The following is a 16,228-nucleotide window of genomic DNA, read 5'->3' as shown; positions in this document are numbered from 1 at the left end:
TGCACGATCTGAAGTTTCCGAACACTTTAGTTACTTAGAGAACATTCAAAGTTATGACAGACCACTCCCCCAAAAGCTGCTTATGATCAAACTTACGTTGCCACTTTCTCTCCCACAGTCACATCATCTTCTTTTCATTTTTTGGGAGGGGGCGTCTTGGCAACCAAATTACCTTTACAGCTGTTTGCAGCCTCCGACAGTCATATGACTGCAATCATCTTTTTTTTTCCATTTCAGGCATTTACTTCCAGTTTCTGCCAAAATGAAATAAAATAAAACGCCCATTGGGAAAAATGAGATTTGGTTCATGACCACAGAATTTGCTTAACAACCACCACAAAAATGCAGAAAAATCTGATCCAGTTACATGGTGACCCTCTTAATGACCACAGTGTAATTATGACTGTAATTCTGGGGTCAATTAAGTTATAGGTCAAGGACTAGCTGTTCATAAACGAAAGGAAAACAATAGCAAAATCATTAGTGCACATTTTAACATTAGTAAAAAAAGTTAAGAAAACAAGATTATCATATTTAAAAGAGCACAAGGCACACACTCAATGACTCTCTAGAGAGACTGGTGAATAAGGCCTTGGCCCCAAATAACCATGCATTTAACGTCCATCAACATGATCTCAACTCATTAGTTGGAACATCTAATTACAGTTACAGGGTCTTGGCAAGAAAATCAGGAAGATGGTCACAATTATTTTAGGATTAAAGGATAAAACTAGATTTCCAAGCTAGGTAGTATTTTACTTATTATTATCATTGGTCCTCTTAGATTTTTTAAAAAAAACTAGTGGAATCATAATTATAGTAGGTATAGTTTCAGAATCACTCTGGGTAAAACAAAACTAGACATTAGAGCTATGAAATCATGTATTTTATTACCATATGCATTTGGAGCCAAAATCGCTTTATTAACTTTACTGAAGGCAAATGTGTATCTGGTTTTTCCTTTTCTGCAGTAATATATTTTGCAATATATATTCTTTTTTTTTTTTTGCAATGTTATATTGACAAAGGTTTAATTTTTGACTTTCTGAAACACCGAAGGAAGGGAGCTAGGGTCCACTTTAAGAAACCAAACTACCTTAATTTCTTAGGCATGCATTGAGAATAGGAAAAAAGTACAAGAAAATGTATAAAAGCATAACATTTTTTTTTTGCAAGCAGAATATATGTCATTTGAAAGTATTTCCAAAAAGGCTAAGTCCAATTCATTTAAAATGAAGCATTTTCAAAGTTCTCTTTTGGACATGCAAATATGAGCTTATTCGACACATATAAAGGTTGCAGAAATATTTGCTAATGTAACACCATGAAGGATTCTCTATGTCTCAAAAGATTTTCTTAGACTATAGAATTAGGAATGGTAGATATGGACAAACAGAAATTCAAGCAACAAATTAGAGAGAGGTAAACATCACTGATGATGTTAAAAAGATAGACGTCATTTCCTTCTTTAAACATAAATTGAATTGACATGAAAAACCAAAGATTTTTTTACATACATACATAACATACATAAGGCTGCAGGGGTAGACAAAAACTTTTTGATAGACAATCATACTAAAAACACGTCAACCACTTGAAAAGTGAGTGGATTGAGAAAAACAAGTGCTTTTGAAGTTCTGAGACATAATGTTCAAGGAATTGGGTGGTCTTTATTTCAGGAAGTGTTACAAATCTTAGTTAGCCTTAGCGGTAGCATTTAGATTTATATAGCGCTAGCCTCTCTAAGCTGAAAGTGTTAGACTTTCACAGGTTTGCAGCTAGCAATAGCACTTGGACTTATATACCGCTTCGTAGTGCTTTACAACCCTCCCTAAGCGGTTTACAGAGTAAGCATATTGTCCCCAACAATCTGGGTCCTCATTTTACCGAACTGGAAAGGAAGGAATGCCTTGAGCCTACTGAGATTCGATCTGCCAAACTGCTGGCAGCCGGTGATCAGCAGAAGTAGCTTGCAGTACTGCACTCTAACCACTGCACCACCAAGGCTCCTAGTTAGACCTGTTGACTCATTGAGTCCTGTATAATCAGCATCCAGCCATCCAGATGTATCTGAAGGATAGTTCTAACATGCCTCGCTGTTGACCATGCCAGCAGGGATTGGTTAGCATTTTTGATCTTGAGTATTGCACAACCCTGAGCAGATACATGATTTTGCTTCAGCTCCAAAATGGCTTTGGAGATTCTCAAATCATCCAGTTTATGGTTGTCCCAAATATACTTTTCAAAAGGCAACTAGGGGTGGGGTTTTTTGGGGGGGGGAGTTTCCCCTGAAAATATTTCGTTTTTCATCCAAGGAGCTTCTTCAGTCGAGCTGCCTTTTCAAAAGAACCTTTGGTTCAAATGGTTTTGTAAATGTTTCCCGTTCTTGCTACCAATAAAATTGCCTTGTATGGATTCCGGTTTCTTGTACATTAAAAGTGGTGTCTACTACCTGAATCATAGCATGCTCCATCTGAAATGGAGAAAACTTTATTATACTTATTAGAAGAAAAAATACTTCAACTCAATACTGTTTGCACTGTGACTGATATGACAGATTATTTACAATTATAAATTAATCTAGTTGGGAATGTGACTTTATTTTGGTGTTTTGATGCTGAGAAGTCTTGTGTTTGGTACATCTTTTTAGAAGACATGACTGATGTGCTCAAATGAATCCATGCCTGTCCTATAATTTGCTTGCAAGTTTTATCATTTCTCATTTGCTGATTACAGTTTTATTTCTTAAAAAAAAAACCCAACACACTCTCTCATTCATGCCATCATAAAAATTCTACGCTTTAGTGGTGTTTTTAAATAGAATGCGTTCTTTGCAAGCACTTTCATATGAAAGTGGTTTTTTTAGAATAGAATAAAAGACATTTTATTTGAAATTCATTCAATTAGTCCATTTTGAAGCTATGTACTTTGGCTAAAAATAAGATGACACCAACTAGCAAGCATGCATTATATAAAATGTCAACTCATTCCAATGAATTTGAAACAGGAGTTATAATTAATCATTCCCATTAATGGTTGTATTTAACAGGAAGTTAAAATTGGTCAAGGATTTTTTTCTTAAAAAATTATTCTGGAATGAAAGTACAGGTAGTCCTCGACTTACGACCAGAATTGAGCCCAAAATTTCTGTTGCTAAGTGAGAAATTTGTTGAGAGAGTTTTGCCTTTTTTACAGCCTTTCTTGCCAGTGTTTGTTAAGTGAATCATTGCAATGTGATAAAGTTGGTTACCCGGTTGTTAAGTGAATCTGGCTTCCCCATTGGCTTTGCTTATGAGAAGGTTGCAAAAGGGAATTATGTGACCTTGGGAACACAGCAACGGTCATAACTATGAGTCAATTGTCCAGCATCTGAATTTCGATCACATGATTGTAGGGATGCTGCAAAGGTTATAAGTGTGAAAAATTGGTCATATAGCCACCTATAATCCTTCGGGAGTTGGGCGGCATATAAATTCAACTAAATAAACAAACAAACAACTCATTTTTTTCCAGTGCTCTTGTAACTTCAAACAGTCACTAAATGAACTGTTGTAAGTTGAGGACTACCTGTAATAGTTTATCAAACCAGATTTGGAAACAGCTGAATTGCATCAAGGGCGAGACTTTGGTTCCTTGCACAGGAAGAGCTCCGATTTGGATATTTTCACGAATCGTCACAAAACAACATGCAGGAAACCACTTAAGCCTTTCCGCCATTCCCAGAAATGAATGGAAATTCCAACCACTTAAGCCTTTCCGCCATTCCCGGAAATGAATGGAAATTCCAAACACACAAGAATTCGCCATGCCCAATGCCCTCGATCAGTACAGTCCATTGATTGTCAAGCAAGTTGTCTTTTCTACCCTTTATGGGATTGAAGAGGAGATCCATGCTTTCTTAAAAAAAAATCTCTTGCAGCGCCAAATGTATCTTTAGCATGGTTGCCAAGAGCTACATGCTTTCTAGTAACCAGAGTGTTGTGGCATGGGTTTGGGCTAAGTTGGTATGAAACTTGGTGTTGGTTCTGCTGTATACTGGAAGGAATTTCTTGCTTGCTGCTGGTGTCTGAACGTTTCTTTTGATTTTTTTTTCCTATCTCACTGCTCTTCCTTTGGAGAAGAAGGGGTACACACGGAAGAACTGGACAGTGAACTAGGTAAACCATCCATCTCTCATTTTTTTGGCTCCATTGGTTGGACTGCACTATTAACCACTTAACATCTTTCTTTTTTCCTTTGTATCACTTTTTTCCTTTATTTTTTTAATTTGAAGCAATAACAACATGTAGCTTGGCTTCTGCACCAAACAGCATTTGCATAGGAATAACATTTTCAGGTCAATAAATGCCTGTTATTTGGGGATATCTTCTTTCCTTCTTCCCCCATGGCATTATTGTAACTTTTTCTGCTTGACACACACACACACACACACACACACACACACACACACACACACACACACACATATATATATATATATATATATATATATATATATAGCTATAGGCAGCAATGGGCAGCCAAAAATTTTACTGCCACTGTGGGCGTGGCTTATTTTGTGGGTGAGGCTTAATGGTCATGTGACTGGGAAGGAGTGGCTTGCCAGCCATGTGACCAGGTGGGAGTGGCTTGAACAATCATCGTCGTTCAAGTGAACTGTTAAGTCCTTGACTTACAACCTTACCAGTGTCGCTCTCTGAAGTGACAATTTGCTTCACATTTCCCGTGCTCTCCTTCCTGGATCCCCCCCCCTCGCTAGGCAAACAGGTGCTGCCAGAAGCATAAATACTGCTAGTGCCGCTTCCACCCATGCCTTCTGCTTGCACCTCAGGTGGGAGGTGGCCACGTGAGGCTGGAGGGGAGCCAGGCAGGAGAGAGGGAAGCTCGTCCGAGGCCAGGAAGGAGGAAAGAGGAAAAAAGCAAGGAGTGCAGACACAGCAGCAGCAGCAGCAAGGGAAAAAAAAGAGAACCGAGTCGAGAACGGTAATCCAGGAAGTGACATCCGCTGATCAGCTGTAGTTGCGCACGCATCTTCATTTCCTCCGGTGGAACTGTGTTCTACCCTGTCCTGCCTGCTGCCCACCCCTGACTATAGGGCATTAGGACTTTTTCCATGGGCTGAGTGATAATTCTAATTATTGGCTCCTACCTGTTTAACTTTAATGTTAAATTAGAAACTTGAGTTTTGAGTCAAACTTTGTGAAATTCTGCAGTGTTAGGATTCTGGGTTATATCCAAAGACCATGCTATTTTGGTACAAAAAGTTCTTATTTATTTTTTTCCTATAGGAAATATATGCTGCCATATGGCTTAAATAGTGCTTAAAGTATAAATGCGCTTGCAAATATCTAGAATTTGAAACTGACATTTGAGATCCGCTAAATTACCATCCTAATTCTGGTTGCTGAGTATTTTTAGGCATACTTAGAATAAACATGTAACTGGCATGATGCTATATAACCATGAAACCCTAAAATGATGCAGCTCAATTATTGAATTTTATTTCTTCTGTTGGATTCAAAAAGCATCAGTTACTTTTTGAATGGGAGGTGTAATTTACTTGATGCAAGATGAGCAGATTAAACTATGTGCTTCCAGTCGTTCTGGGAAAAATAAAGAAAAAGTTTAGCAAATTAGCTGCAAAAGAAAATTATGTTTGCCAGCTTGCCTTTCAATGTATAAAAATAGTGACATGCTTCCTAATGTACCTGTTTCCATTCTGCTCATAGCTCTCTCTTTCTCACAATTACATATTATTAAAGGTTTTTTTGCTACATTGGTACTTCGGTACTTCTCATTAATTGGTTCTTGGAGGCACAGCGAGTACTAAAAATCTTGAGTGCCAAACAAACCATTGACTTGCCACAGGATCTGGGGTTAAATGCTACCAGTTTGGCCTAGTTCGGGCATATTGGTAGTGGCGGGCCCCGGTGGTTCGGAGAACTGGTAGCAGCACTACATGAGTCTCCACCCACCTGCCTAGACACCGCCATTTTCTGTTTTAACCCTCTGCTCATGCACAAAGCATTTTGTGCGTTGCAAGGGTGTAAAAGTGCAAACATGTGCGAAATCAACCTCAGGGTAAGCATGAACCAGTAGGAAAGATAAGTAGATTTCACCACTGACCATGATCCTTTGTTTCAAGCGGGAAGGACATCCAATCTTTCCCTTTTCCTATGTTCCCAGCATGGGGGACTTCCTGTCTTCTCTCTACGGCCATCCCCCTCTTCTTTTTTCAGTGACTTTCCGGCACAGCTGACTTTCTATCCATTCTTTGTATCTGTCCCCCTTTTCCTATCGCAGTGCGTCAGGTACCAACATACGAGTACCCTTAGACTATCCACGGTTGACCTCTCCAGATTCCTAAGAGGTCAGTAAAGGGAGTACATAAGTGCACTAGAGTGCCTTCCATCCCCTGTCTTATAGTCTCTCCTATATCTCCTCTACTATATCTCTATAAGCTTCATTGTATATTATTGTGTATTGGACAAAATAAATAAAATAAATAAATAAATAAATAAAATTCTCAAATTCGTGTCAAGTACCAAATTTGATGAGTTTTGAAGCAGTCAAGTACCACTCTATGTGTTTTGCCAAGTGTCATGGCAATGATCAGCTCCTTTGGATCCAGAGATAATGAGCATACCAATAAATAAAGGGGATTTAGGCTTTGTTATTAGCATAAGTAAACAGTTATAAAAACATAACATAAAAAATATAACATACTAAGTAAGCTGATGCTCCTATCTTACATGCTGTCACGAACTCTTTAATAACCACAACAGAGATAACGGTGGCCAGTTTCCAGAGTACCTAGTGTTAGGTTTTATACAGAAGCTCCTAATAAACAACAATAACCTAAGATTTTTAATTCAAACCCTGTATCATGATTTCATGGCCATCCTATGGTCAGGAAGCTTGCAAGACCCGATCTTGACTGAATGGCATATGACTTGAAAGTGTTACACTTTCACAGATTTGCAGCTAGCAATAGCACTTGGACTTATATACCGCTTCGTAGTGCTTTACAGCCCTCCCTAAGCGGTTTGCAGAGTCAGCATATTGCCCCCAACAATCTGGGTCCTCATTTTACTGACCTCGGAAGGATGGAAGGCTGAGTCAACCTTGAGGCTGTAAGACTCGAACTGCAAACTGCTGGCAGCCAGGAGAAGTAGCCTACAGTACTGCATTTTAACCACTGCACCATCATAGCTATGTGAAGATTCTCCCCCACCCTTCTCTTTTATTCATAGGTTTTTTTAGTTAAAATTTAAATAGTTGTATATTTTGAAAAAAAAAAAACATTTCTGAGCACATTATCAATACCAACTGCATTGTGCAAAACCAGAGAATGTGCATTGCAAAGGACAGTGATGGCGAACATTTTTCCCCTCGGGTGCTGAAAGTGTGCATGCATGCACTGTTGCACATGTGTGAGTGCCCACACCCATAATTCAGTGCCCCTCCCGCACGTCCCACCCTTTCTGCAAATGCTTGTGTCCCCCGCATTTGGCTTCACATCCAAAACCAGCGTTGGGAGGGGGTGATAGACTCCCATCCCCAAGTAGCTGGCGGGGGAGAAGCTTCCTTTCCCCAAACAGAGGTGGGAGGGGCGAAAGTCTCCTTTCCCCAAATGGAGCTGGGGGGTTAAGCCTCCTTTCCCCAAATGGAGCTGGGGAGTGGGGAAAGCTTCCCTTCCTCAAACGGAGTTGAGATGGGGGGGAAAGAGCTAGGGTGGCGCAACAGGTTGAGTGCTGTACTGCAGGCCACTGAAGCTGACTGTAGATCTGAAGGTCAGTGGTTCAAATCTCATCACCGGCTCAAGTGTGACTCAGCCTTCCATCCTTCCAAGGTGGGTAAAATGAGGACCCAGGTTGTGGGGCCAATATGATGGCTTTGTTAAAAAGTGCTATTGTTAACATGTTGTAAGCCGCCCTGAGTCTAAGGAGAAGAGTGGCATAAAAATTGAATGAGTGAGTGAGTGAGTGAGTGAGTGAATAAAGAAAGTAAAGAAAGAAAGAAGGAAAGAAAAAATAAAGGAAGGAAGGAGAGAGAAAGGAAGGAAGGAAGGAGAGAGAGAAAGAAAGAAAGAAAAAAGGAAGGAAGGAGAGAAAGAAAGAAAGCCTTGCATGCCCAAACAATGCTGGGATGGAATCTCCACAGATATGGGAAGGCACAGGCCACAGAAAGTGAGGGCAAAGCATGTGCATGTCTGACCCAAAAACCAGCTGGCTGGCGGGAGGCACACGCATATGCGCAGTGAAGCTGAACTGGTCAATGGCTCGCGCACCTGCAGAGAGAGCTCCGCATGCCACCTGGGGCACATGTGCCATAGGTTTCACCATCAGGGGCATAGAGCTTTGATTTCTTGCACTTGGTTTTAATGATTGGGCAGCTGTAGAACCTTCAACATTCATTGATTGAAGTAACTCTTACAGTTCCTCTGGAGGACACTGGACCCTGAGGTATTATAAAAATAGCACCACAAAGAAAACCAGAAGTAAAAGGAATGAAATAAGAGTTGGGATCTATTTGGCAAAAGTGGGTTACAGTTAGGTAAGCCTCCAGGAGCATTTGGTCGCTTAGGATGATCTACTTGATAATTCTTCCAGAGAATTTGGCCGCAGTTCTTAAAATTACATGCCTTACGATCAGATTACTTCTGGGACTGTCTCCTGCCTCATGTATCCCAGTGGCCAGTCAGATCCCACAGAGTCGTCATCCAAGCCATGTCGCCTGGCGGGGCCTAGAGGAAGGGCCTTCTCTGTGGCAGCTCCAGTCCTTTGGAATCAACTTCCCCCCCCCCCCGAGATTCGCACTGCCCCCACCCTCCTGCCCTTTCAAAAGGTTTTAAAAACACACCTTTGCTGGCAGGCCGGGGGACGTTGAGGGCTGACATTCTGCTCCGGGCTTTAGTATGCCTGATTAGGATGAATTTGGTTAACATGTTTTTAAATGGCGGGTTTAAGATTTAGAGATTTTAAGATTTTATTTATTCATTCATTCACTCAGTCACTCAGTCATTCAGTCATTCGACTTCTATGCCGCCCAATCCCGAAGGACTCAGGGCAGCTTACAACAGTGGTATAAGTGCAATAAGAATAAATGCAAAACAGTAAATAAGTCGAACAGTTAACTAAGGTTAAAACATAGCAAACTAAAAAAAACCATAAAAAGTTATTAAAAAAAGAAAACACACTCTTATGACACATTTTATGCTTGTATTTTGCATCAAATGTTGTATTTTGTATCAATTTTATCTTGTAAGCCTCCCTGAATTCTCACGAGAAGTGCGGCTTAGAATTCCAAGTAAATAAGTAAGTAAGTAAGTAAATAAGCAAGCAAGAAAGTAAGGTAAGTAAGTAAGTAAGTAAGTAAGTAAGTAAGTAAGTAAGTAAGTAAGTAAGTAAATAAATAAGCAAGCCGGCAAGAAAGTAAGTTAAGTAAGTAAGTTAAGTAAGTAAGTAAGTAAGTAAGTAAATAAGTAAGTAAGTAAGTAAATAAGTAAGCAAGAAAGTAAGTAAGTAAGTAAGCAAGAAAGTAAGTAAATAAGTAAGCAAGTAAGTAAGCAAGAAAGTAAGTAAGTAAGTAAATAAGTAAGTAAGTAAGTAAATAAGCAAGCAAGAAAGTAAGTTAAGTAAGTAAGTAAATAAGCAAGCAAGAAAGTAAGTTAAGAAAGTAAGTAAGTAAGCAAGAAAGTAAGTAAGTAAATAAGTAAGTAAGTAAATAAGTAAGCAAAAAAGTAAGTAAGTAAGCAAGAAAGTAAGTAAGTAAATAAGTAAGCAAGTAAGTAAGTAAGTAAGTAAGCAAGCAAGAAAGTAAGTAAGTAAGTAAATAAGCAAGCAAGAAAGTAAGTTAAGTAAGTAAGTAACCAAGTAGGTAAGTAAGTAAGTAAATAAGTAAGCAAGAAAGTAAGTAAGTAAGTAAGTAAATAAGCAAGCAAGAAAGTAAGTTAAGTAAGTAAGCAAGTAAGTAAGTAAGTAAATAAGTAAGCAAGAAAGTAAGTAAGTAAATAAGTAAGTAAGTAAATAAGCAAGCAAGTAAGTAAGCAAGAAAGTAAGTAAGTAAGTAAGTAAATAAGCAAGCAAGAAAGTAAGTTAAGTAAGTAAGCAAGTAAGTAAGTAAGTAAGCAAGAAAGTAAGTAAGTAAGTAAATAAGTAAGCAAGTAAGTAAGCAAGCAAGTAAGTAAGTAAGTAAGCAAGAAAGTAAGTAAGTAAGTAAATAAGCAAGCAAGAAAGTAAGTCAAGTAAGTAAGTAAGTAAATAAGTAAGTAAGTAAGTAAGTAAGTAAGTAAATTAGTTTTCCTATTCTTAAAGCACTTTATCGACAGCCTGGTGTGTTCATCCAAGTGCACACTTTCTTCAATTAGCACACATTATTATCTGTCTAGATTCCTGCCTTAAGTGTGGAATACAGAAATATTCTGCAAAGAATGTAAGGCCAAGAAGAATGGGAAGTTACTTAACCTTAATTGTATTATTATTATTATTTTTGAAAAAAAATATGTGTGGTCTCTCTTAACTCCTAGTGTACAGTCTAGAAAAGTCCCTGCAGCTTTTTTGGCAAATTCTTGGAAATACTGTAGTTTGCCACTGTTTTCTTCCTGGGACTGAGAGAGAGTAGTCCAAAGTCACCCCACCGGCTTTGTGCCTGATGCTGCCTTAAATTACTACCCCAAACTGGCTTTGGGGTGTGTTCATAGCGGATGGGGGAAATACCTTCTTCCGCCCTCCATCCTCACATCCTAATTAATTAATGAAACCTATTGCACAGTTCGCAGGCCCACACAAGATCTTTTTATTCTTTACAGCCAAGTGGAATATTGGAAATAAATCATATAAAGTGGGGTGGGGGAGAGAGAGATGGGAATCCTGTGTCTGTCATAACTTTTCAAAAAGCTAAATAGAAGTGGATCATGCTTGGAATTTCTTTCCTAAACAAATTTTAAAAATGGTGTAGGGACTCCTGCTTGAGCGAGGGGTTGGACTAGATGACCTACAAGGTCCCTTCCAAATCAATCAATCAATCAAACAAACAATCAATCAAATAAATAAGTAAATGAATGAATGAATGAATGAATGAATGAATGAATGAATGAATGAATGAATGAATGAATGAATAAATATCATATTGATAGGGATTTTCGGCTGGAGATACAAGTTTTATCCTGAGTTAGTTTGTTTCATTTTCTAAGACTCTTATCCTCAGAGAATCCACATTGATGTAAGACTTGAGAAAAGGCCAAATTTTTTTTAAAAAAACCCTCTGTTGCCAAATATTTTCTCATCACACCCATTGCCAATTAGCCCCACATTTCCTTTCTTCATATCTCAGGAAATCCAAAAAACCCTCTTCAGATGGATGCCATGAAAAACGTGTGGGTGGGATAAATTGGAGGAAACCTGTTTTTTATTTGCAAACAAGGAACATGTGGAGCAAAACTTGTTTAATATTTTTCCTTGATTTTTAGCCAGTTCTGGGTTTGCAATATAAACTTTGAGTAATTAGCCCATGTGTGTTTATAAGGGATTAATTCCTTTTCAGTCTGGAACTGTTTGTGTCCTTATGGCACACTAGTTGGAGCCTGCAGCTAGCACATTGAAAAAAACCCAGAGATTTATGTGCAAGTGTCTGATTCTATAAACAGCAAGGTTTTATCTTATATACCATGGTACTTACCTGAACTCTGCTACTTCCCCCACCTCCTTGGTTACGCCAAGGATTGAGTTGTTAACTACTGTGTATTTCCTGATGAATTAAGGGACTGGAGGCTAAAACATATAAAGAATGGTTGCTGGAATGAGGTCTGTGTAGTCTTATGAAAAGGAGGACTAGGGGAGACATGATAGCAGTGTTCCGATATCTCAGGGGTTGTTGCCACAAAGAAGAGGGAATCAAATTATTCTCCAAGACACCCGAGGGCAGGACAAGAAGCAATGGGTGGAAACTAATCAAGGACAGAAGCAACCTAGAACTAAGGAGAAATTTCCTGACAGAACAATTAATCAGTGGAACAACTTGCCTCCAGAAGTTGTAGATGCTCCAACACTGGAAGATTTTAAGAAGAGATTGGATAACAATTAGTCTGAAATGGTGTGGGCCATATGCGGCCCACTGAGGCCATTTATCCGGCCCGCCAGTGAGTGACAAGAGCACAGGGGAAAGAGAGAGAGAGAAAGAAAGAAAGAAAAGGGAAAGAGCGGGAGGGAAGGAGAAGTGCAGAGGAATGAAGGAGGGAAGGAAAGAAGGAATGAAGAATGAAATGAATGGAGGGACAGAGGAAGGAAGGACTGTTTTGGGGGGGGTAATTTTTTTTAATTTTTCTCTAAACATACATTCAAACAACACAGTGTACCATCTAATTTTCAATGAATAAAATGCGGTATTTTGTTAGTAACTAATATCAATAATCAAAAAAGTTGCAAAAGGGTTTTTTTTCTAATTTTGTCATCCAGTTACATTCATTTTCTTTTAATTAAATTCCCTCCTTAATGTTCCTTCAAAAAGTGCAACACCAATTATATTTCTAACTTATTAACCATTATGCCAAAGTGCTTCCTTCTTTCTTTATACATTTTTCATAAGCCAAGAAAACCTTGTATAGCCAATCAGATGTTGACAAAAGAAAATTAAAAACAAAACATAAACTTATATAAATTTCAGATCTTCTCCCCCCTCTAAATAGTACGTTCCCATTTTGTTTTTTACTTTAAAACAAGGTATGTGCAGTTTGCATAGGGATTTGTTCATAGTTTTTTTTTCATAGTCCGGCCCTCCACCAGTCCGAGGGACAGTGAACTGGCCCCCTGTGTAAAAAGTTTGGAGACCCCTGGTGTAGGGTTTCCTGCCTAAGCAGAAGGTTGGACTAGAAGACCTCCAAGGCAACTTCCATTTCTGTTATTCTAATAAAAAAATAGAATAGAATAGAATAGAATAGAATAGAATGATCTGATAGATGATCTCTGATCATCTTTATCCTGAGGTTGAGTATGTTAGGATACGTTCCTGCCCCTCCATTTCACACACTGATACATTTAAATGTCAAAAGTACACTTGCAAAATACAATGATTTGCCAAAATGAAGAAACAAGCAACATGATAGGCTACCAAGCAACAGATGCTCCACCCACATCTGGCATCCTGAACTATGTAAAAAAAAAATTAAAAAGCATAGTTTGACATGCAGTGACAAAACTTCGTTTTTTGTCATTTGCCTTCCAGCCCACCTGTTACATGCATCACTACACAGCTAATAAACTATCTCCTGTTTGGGAGCTTATTCTAAGCTTTATGCTGATAATTTCAGTTCAGAGGAAAAGAAAAGCATAATTTGTCCTTGTATTATACCATATCAAAATTCCAACAGGGCAATTGATTGCTGCTCAGTTACCCATCTGGTCATTGAAAACCAGTATACTTAAGAGTCTAGTTCAATTTCCCTTGCGTATCATGTCCTGTTATCTGTGTATGAGTGCATGTTCTCGTGTGTGTAGATCAGGGGTCCCCAAACTTGGCAACTTTAAGCTTTGTAGACTTCAACTCCCAGAATTCTCCAGTGAGCCTAGCTGGCTGTAGAATTCTGGGAATTGAAGTCCACACGTCTTAAAGTCGCCAGGTTTGGAGACCTGAGGTGTAGATAGATGGATAGAGAGACAGAGAGATGGAGATAGATTTATTTGAAAGGCAAGAATCCCTCATCTAATTCTCTTTATGCAATCTCATGTATCCTGCCTCCCCCAAAATAAGGCATCCCCTGATAATAAGCCCAATCGGGCTTTTGAGTGCATGGCAGTAAGGCCAAGTGTTTATTTCAAGACAGAGTCTTATTTTTGAGAAAAAACAGTAATATGGGCCTAGAATGTTTTTGGGGTTCTTTCTTATTAGTGTGCCTAGAGAGCGGTGGTTCTCAACCTGGGGCTCAGGACCCCTTTGGGAGTTGAACGATCATTTCACAGGGGTCGCCTAAGACCATGGGAAAAGACAAATTTCCCATGGTGTTAGGAAGTAAAGCTTTTATTCTGGCACCTTGGAACATATTTTTACAATCCGACCAATCAGGTGTTTACAGTGCGGTTGTCCCTCTGACCTTCCTGCCAATTAGCTTAAAGCTCTGTTGGGAGAATTTGTGTTAGACTTATGGTTGGGGGTCACCACAACATGAGGAACTGTATTAAGGGGTTGCGGCATTAGAAAGTTGAGAATCACAATTATAGAGAAATATAAAGCCTTATGGTACAGTATAGATACTGCATTGGAAAGAATAGACATTTCTGGAAAATTCTACTTCCTGGTAATTTTAAGTGAGATGAAGATATGAAACCATCTTTTTTTTTAAAATTAATTTTGCCTCCCTCCCTCCCTCTCTCCTTTCCCCCTTCTCTCTCTTTCATATACGCACACAAGCCCTGTTGATTCATTTATCCCTAATTTAAAATCTGTAGACAGAGCACAGGTGAGCGCAGCTGCAACACCTGTGACAATGTAATATTCAAATAGCATTTCTCACAAGGATTTGCAGAGAATTTTTCATTAATCAAGAAAACAAAAGAGCGGGATTAAAAAGGTGAATTCAGATGCACGTTCCCACACTTTCTCTCTGTAGACTAACCTATGTTTATAGAAATATTTACTCTTTCTGTTAGTAAATCTTCAGGCACGGAGCTCTTTACTTTCCCTCAGTGATCCTCCTCTTATTGCCGCACTCATTTCCCCCTGCAGTTGTTTTAAGAGTGAAGATTACTTTGTGGTGTGATTAAAGGATAATGATTCAGTGACAAGTTTTGTAACATGATAAAATGACGGTGTGTGCAGAGATTTGCGCTGTCAGCTCTGGGATTCTAAGTCATTTCAGTTGTGATAGAAATATGAAATGCCTTGGTAGCTAACAGGCACTTGTTACAAGTCAGACCTCATCAACTAGATCCTGGAGCCTTCTTCAACCAGGTGGCCTCCAGATATTTTGGGTCATCGTGGCTGAGAATCATGGGATTTGCAGTCCCAGCACTCCAGACAAATTTTGATGTGGTTTCATTTAAATTTCATTGCATGTAATGTAAATTAATTGCTGAAGATTCTATCATGTTCTCCTTCCTCTACATTAAAAATTGAAAATTGTATTCAACTGTTAGAAGAGTTTCGAGAGAAACACACCAAAGACTTTTGGGAGTCATTTGTCCTCTTCAGTGAGTCACCAAATCATTATATGTAGTGATGGGCGAACCCAACGGTGTTCGGGTTCGGCAAGTTCGGATGAACTTTACGCAAAATTCGGCCGAACCCAAACCGAACCCAAATCCGAACAGGGAATCCCTCACAGAGAGATTCCGGGGGCAGAGCTTTGACGTCACCGGCAGGTTGCTAAGGACGCCAAGGTGATCACTTCCTGGATTCCATGGAATCCAGGAAGTGATCACCTTGGCGTCCTTAGCAACCTGCCGGTGACGTCAAAGCTCCGAACACAACCCCGAACTTTGCCTGAAGTTGGAAAAAATTTCATGTTCGTGTTCGGCATAGCGAACACCGCAAAATTCGGTATGCACCTGAATTGTGCGGGTTCGGTTCGCCCATCACTAATTATATGTTAATTCTGACTTTATTTTTAATGTGCTCTTTATTCCTTGTTTATCTTTTTGGACAACACCGTATTGTTTAAATATTTTAACAGAATTTCTATAGCGATATCAGAATCCTTAGTGTAATTGGTAACATGGTTCTTATATTTTACAAAGGTTACACAAAAACTCCAGGATCATGAAAGTTGCTCTTAATCTGCATCCTTTGCACTCCTACAACTTTGCTATCTTTCTGAATGAGAATTGCATGCTCTTTACTCTTAAGTAGCAAAATAAGACCCAGGGATCCATAAATGTTAATTCCATTGTCTGAATGCTTGGTTAAATCAAAATTTAAGAATAAGTGGATATGTCTTAAATGGAATCATTTTCTTCCTGGAGGGGAAAAAATGTTTATCATTGCATTTGTGCATTTGTATATTTTAAATAAGGAAGATTGCAGCTTTATGAAAAACAGTGCTGGTATGCAGGATTTTTCTATGTGCAAAATTAATATGCTTAAAGAAAAGTTTCTTATTTGTTTGTTTCTAGAACTACCTGCTGGTTGGGAAAAGATTGAAGATCCTGTATATGGTGTCTACTATGTAGAGTAAGTCTTTTGTACAGATTACTTTGTAGGAACACATGGCACAGGATTTATTTATTTATTATTTTAT

At 38.8% G+C, this 16,228-nt stretch overlaps 1 protein-coding gene across 14 annotated transcripts in view; it reads left to right on the top strand.

The window, feature by feature from the left end:
- MAGI1 (membrane associated guanylate kinase, WW and PDZ domain containing 1) overlaps window positions 1-16,228 on the top strand; it is a 655,279-nt gene that overhangs the window by 498,569 nt on the left and 140,482 nt on the right. For 8 of the 14 annotated variants that reach the window (XM_070738168.1, XM_070738174.1, XM_070738173.1 and 5 more), the window contains 2 exons: window positions 4,122-4,157; window positions 16,104-16,161. In XM_070738168.1, coding sequence (XP_070594269.1) covers window positions 4,122-4,157; window positions 16,104-16,161 — 94 coding nt within the window. The remainder of the gene's footprint in view (window positions 1-4,121; window positions 4,158-16,103; window positions 16,162-16,228) is intronic. The other 6 variants (XM_070738178.1, XM_070738171.1, XM_070738179.1 and 3 more) reach the window with 1 other exon arrangement.

This window comes from Erythrolamprus reginae, chromosome 2, assembly GCF_031021105.1.
Source record: "Erythrolamprus reginae isolate rEryReg1 chromosome 2, rEryReg1.hap1, whole genome shotgun sequence".
Lineage (NCBI taxonomy): Eukaryota > Metazoa > Chordata > Lepidosauria > Squamata > Dipsadidae > Erythrolamprus > Erythrolamprus reginae.
This window is presented reverse-complemented; position numbering and strand designations above follow the sequence as displayed.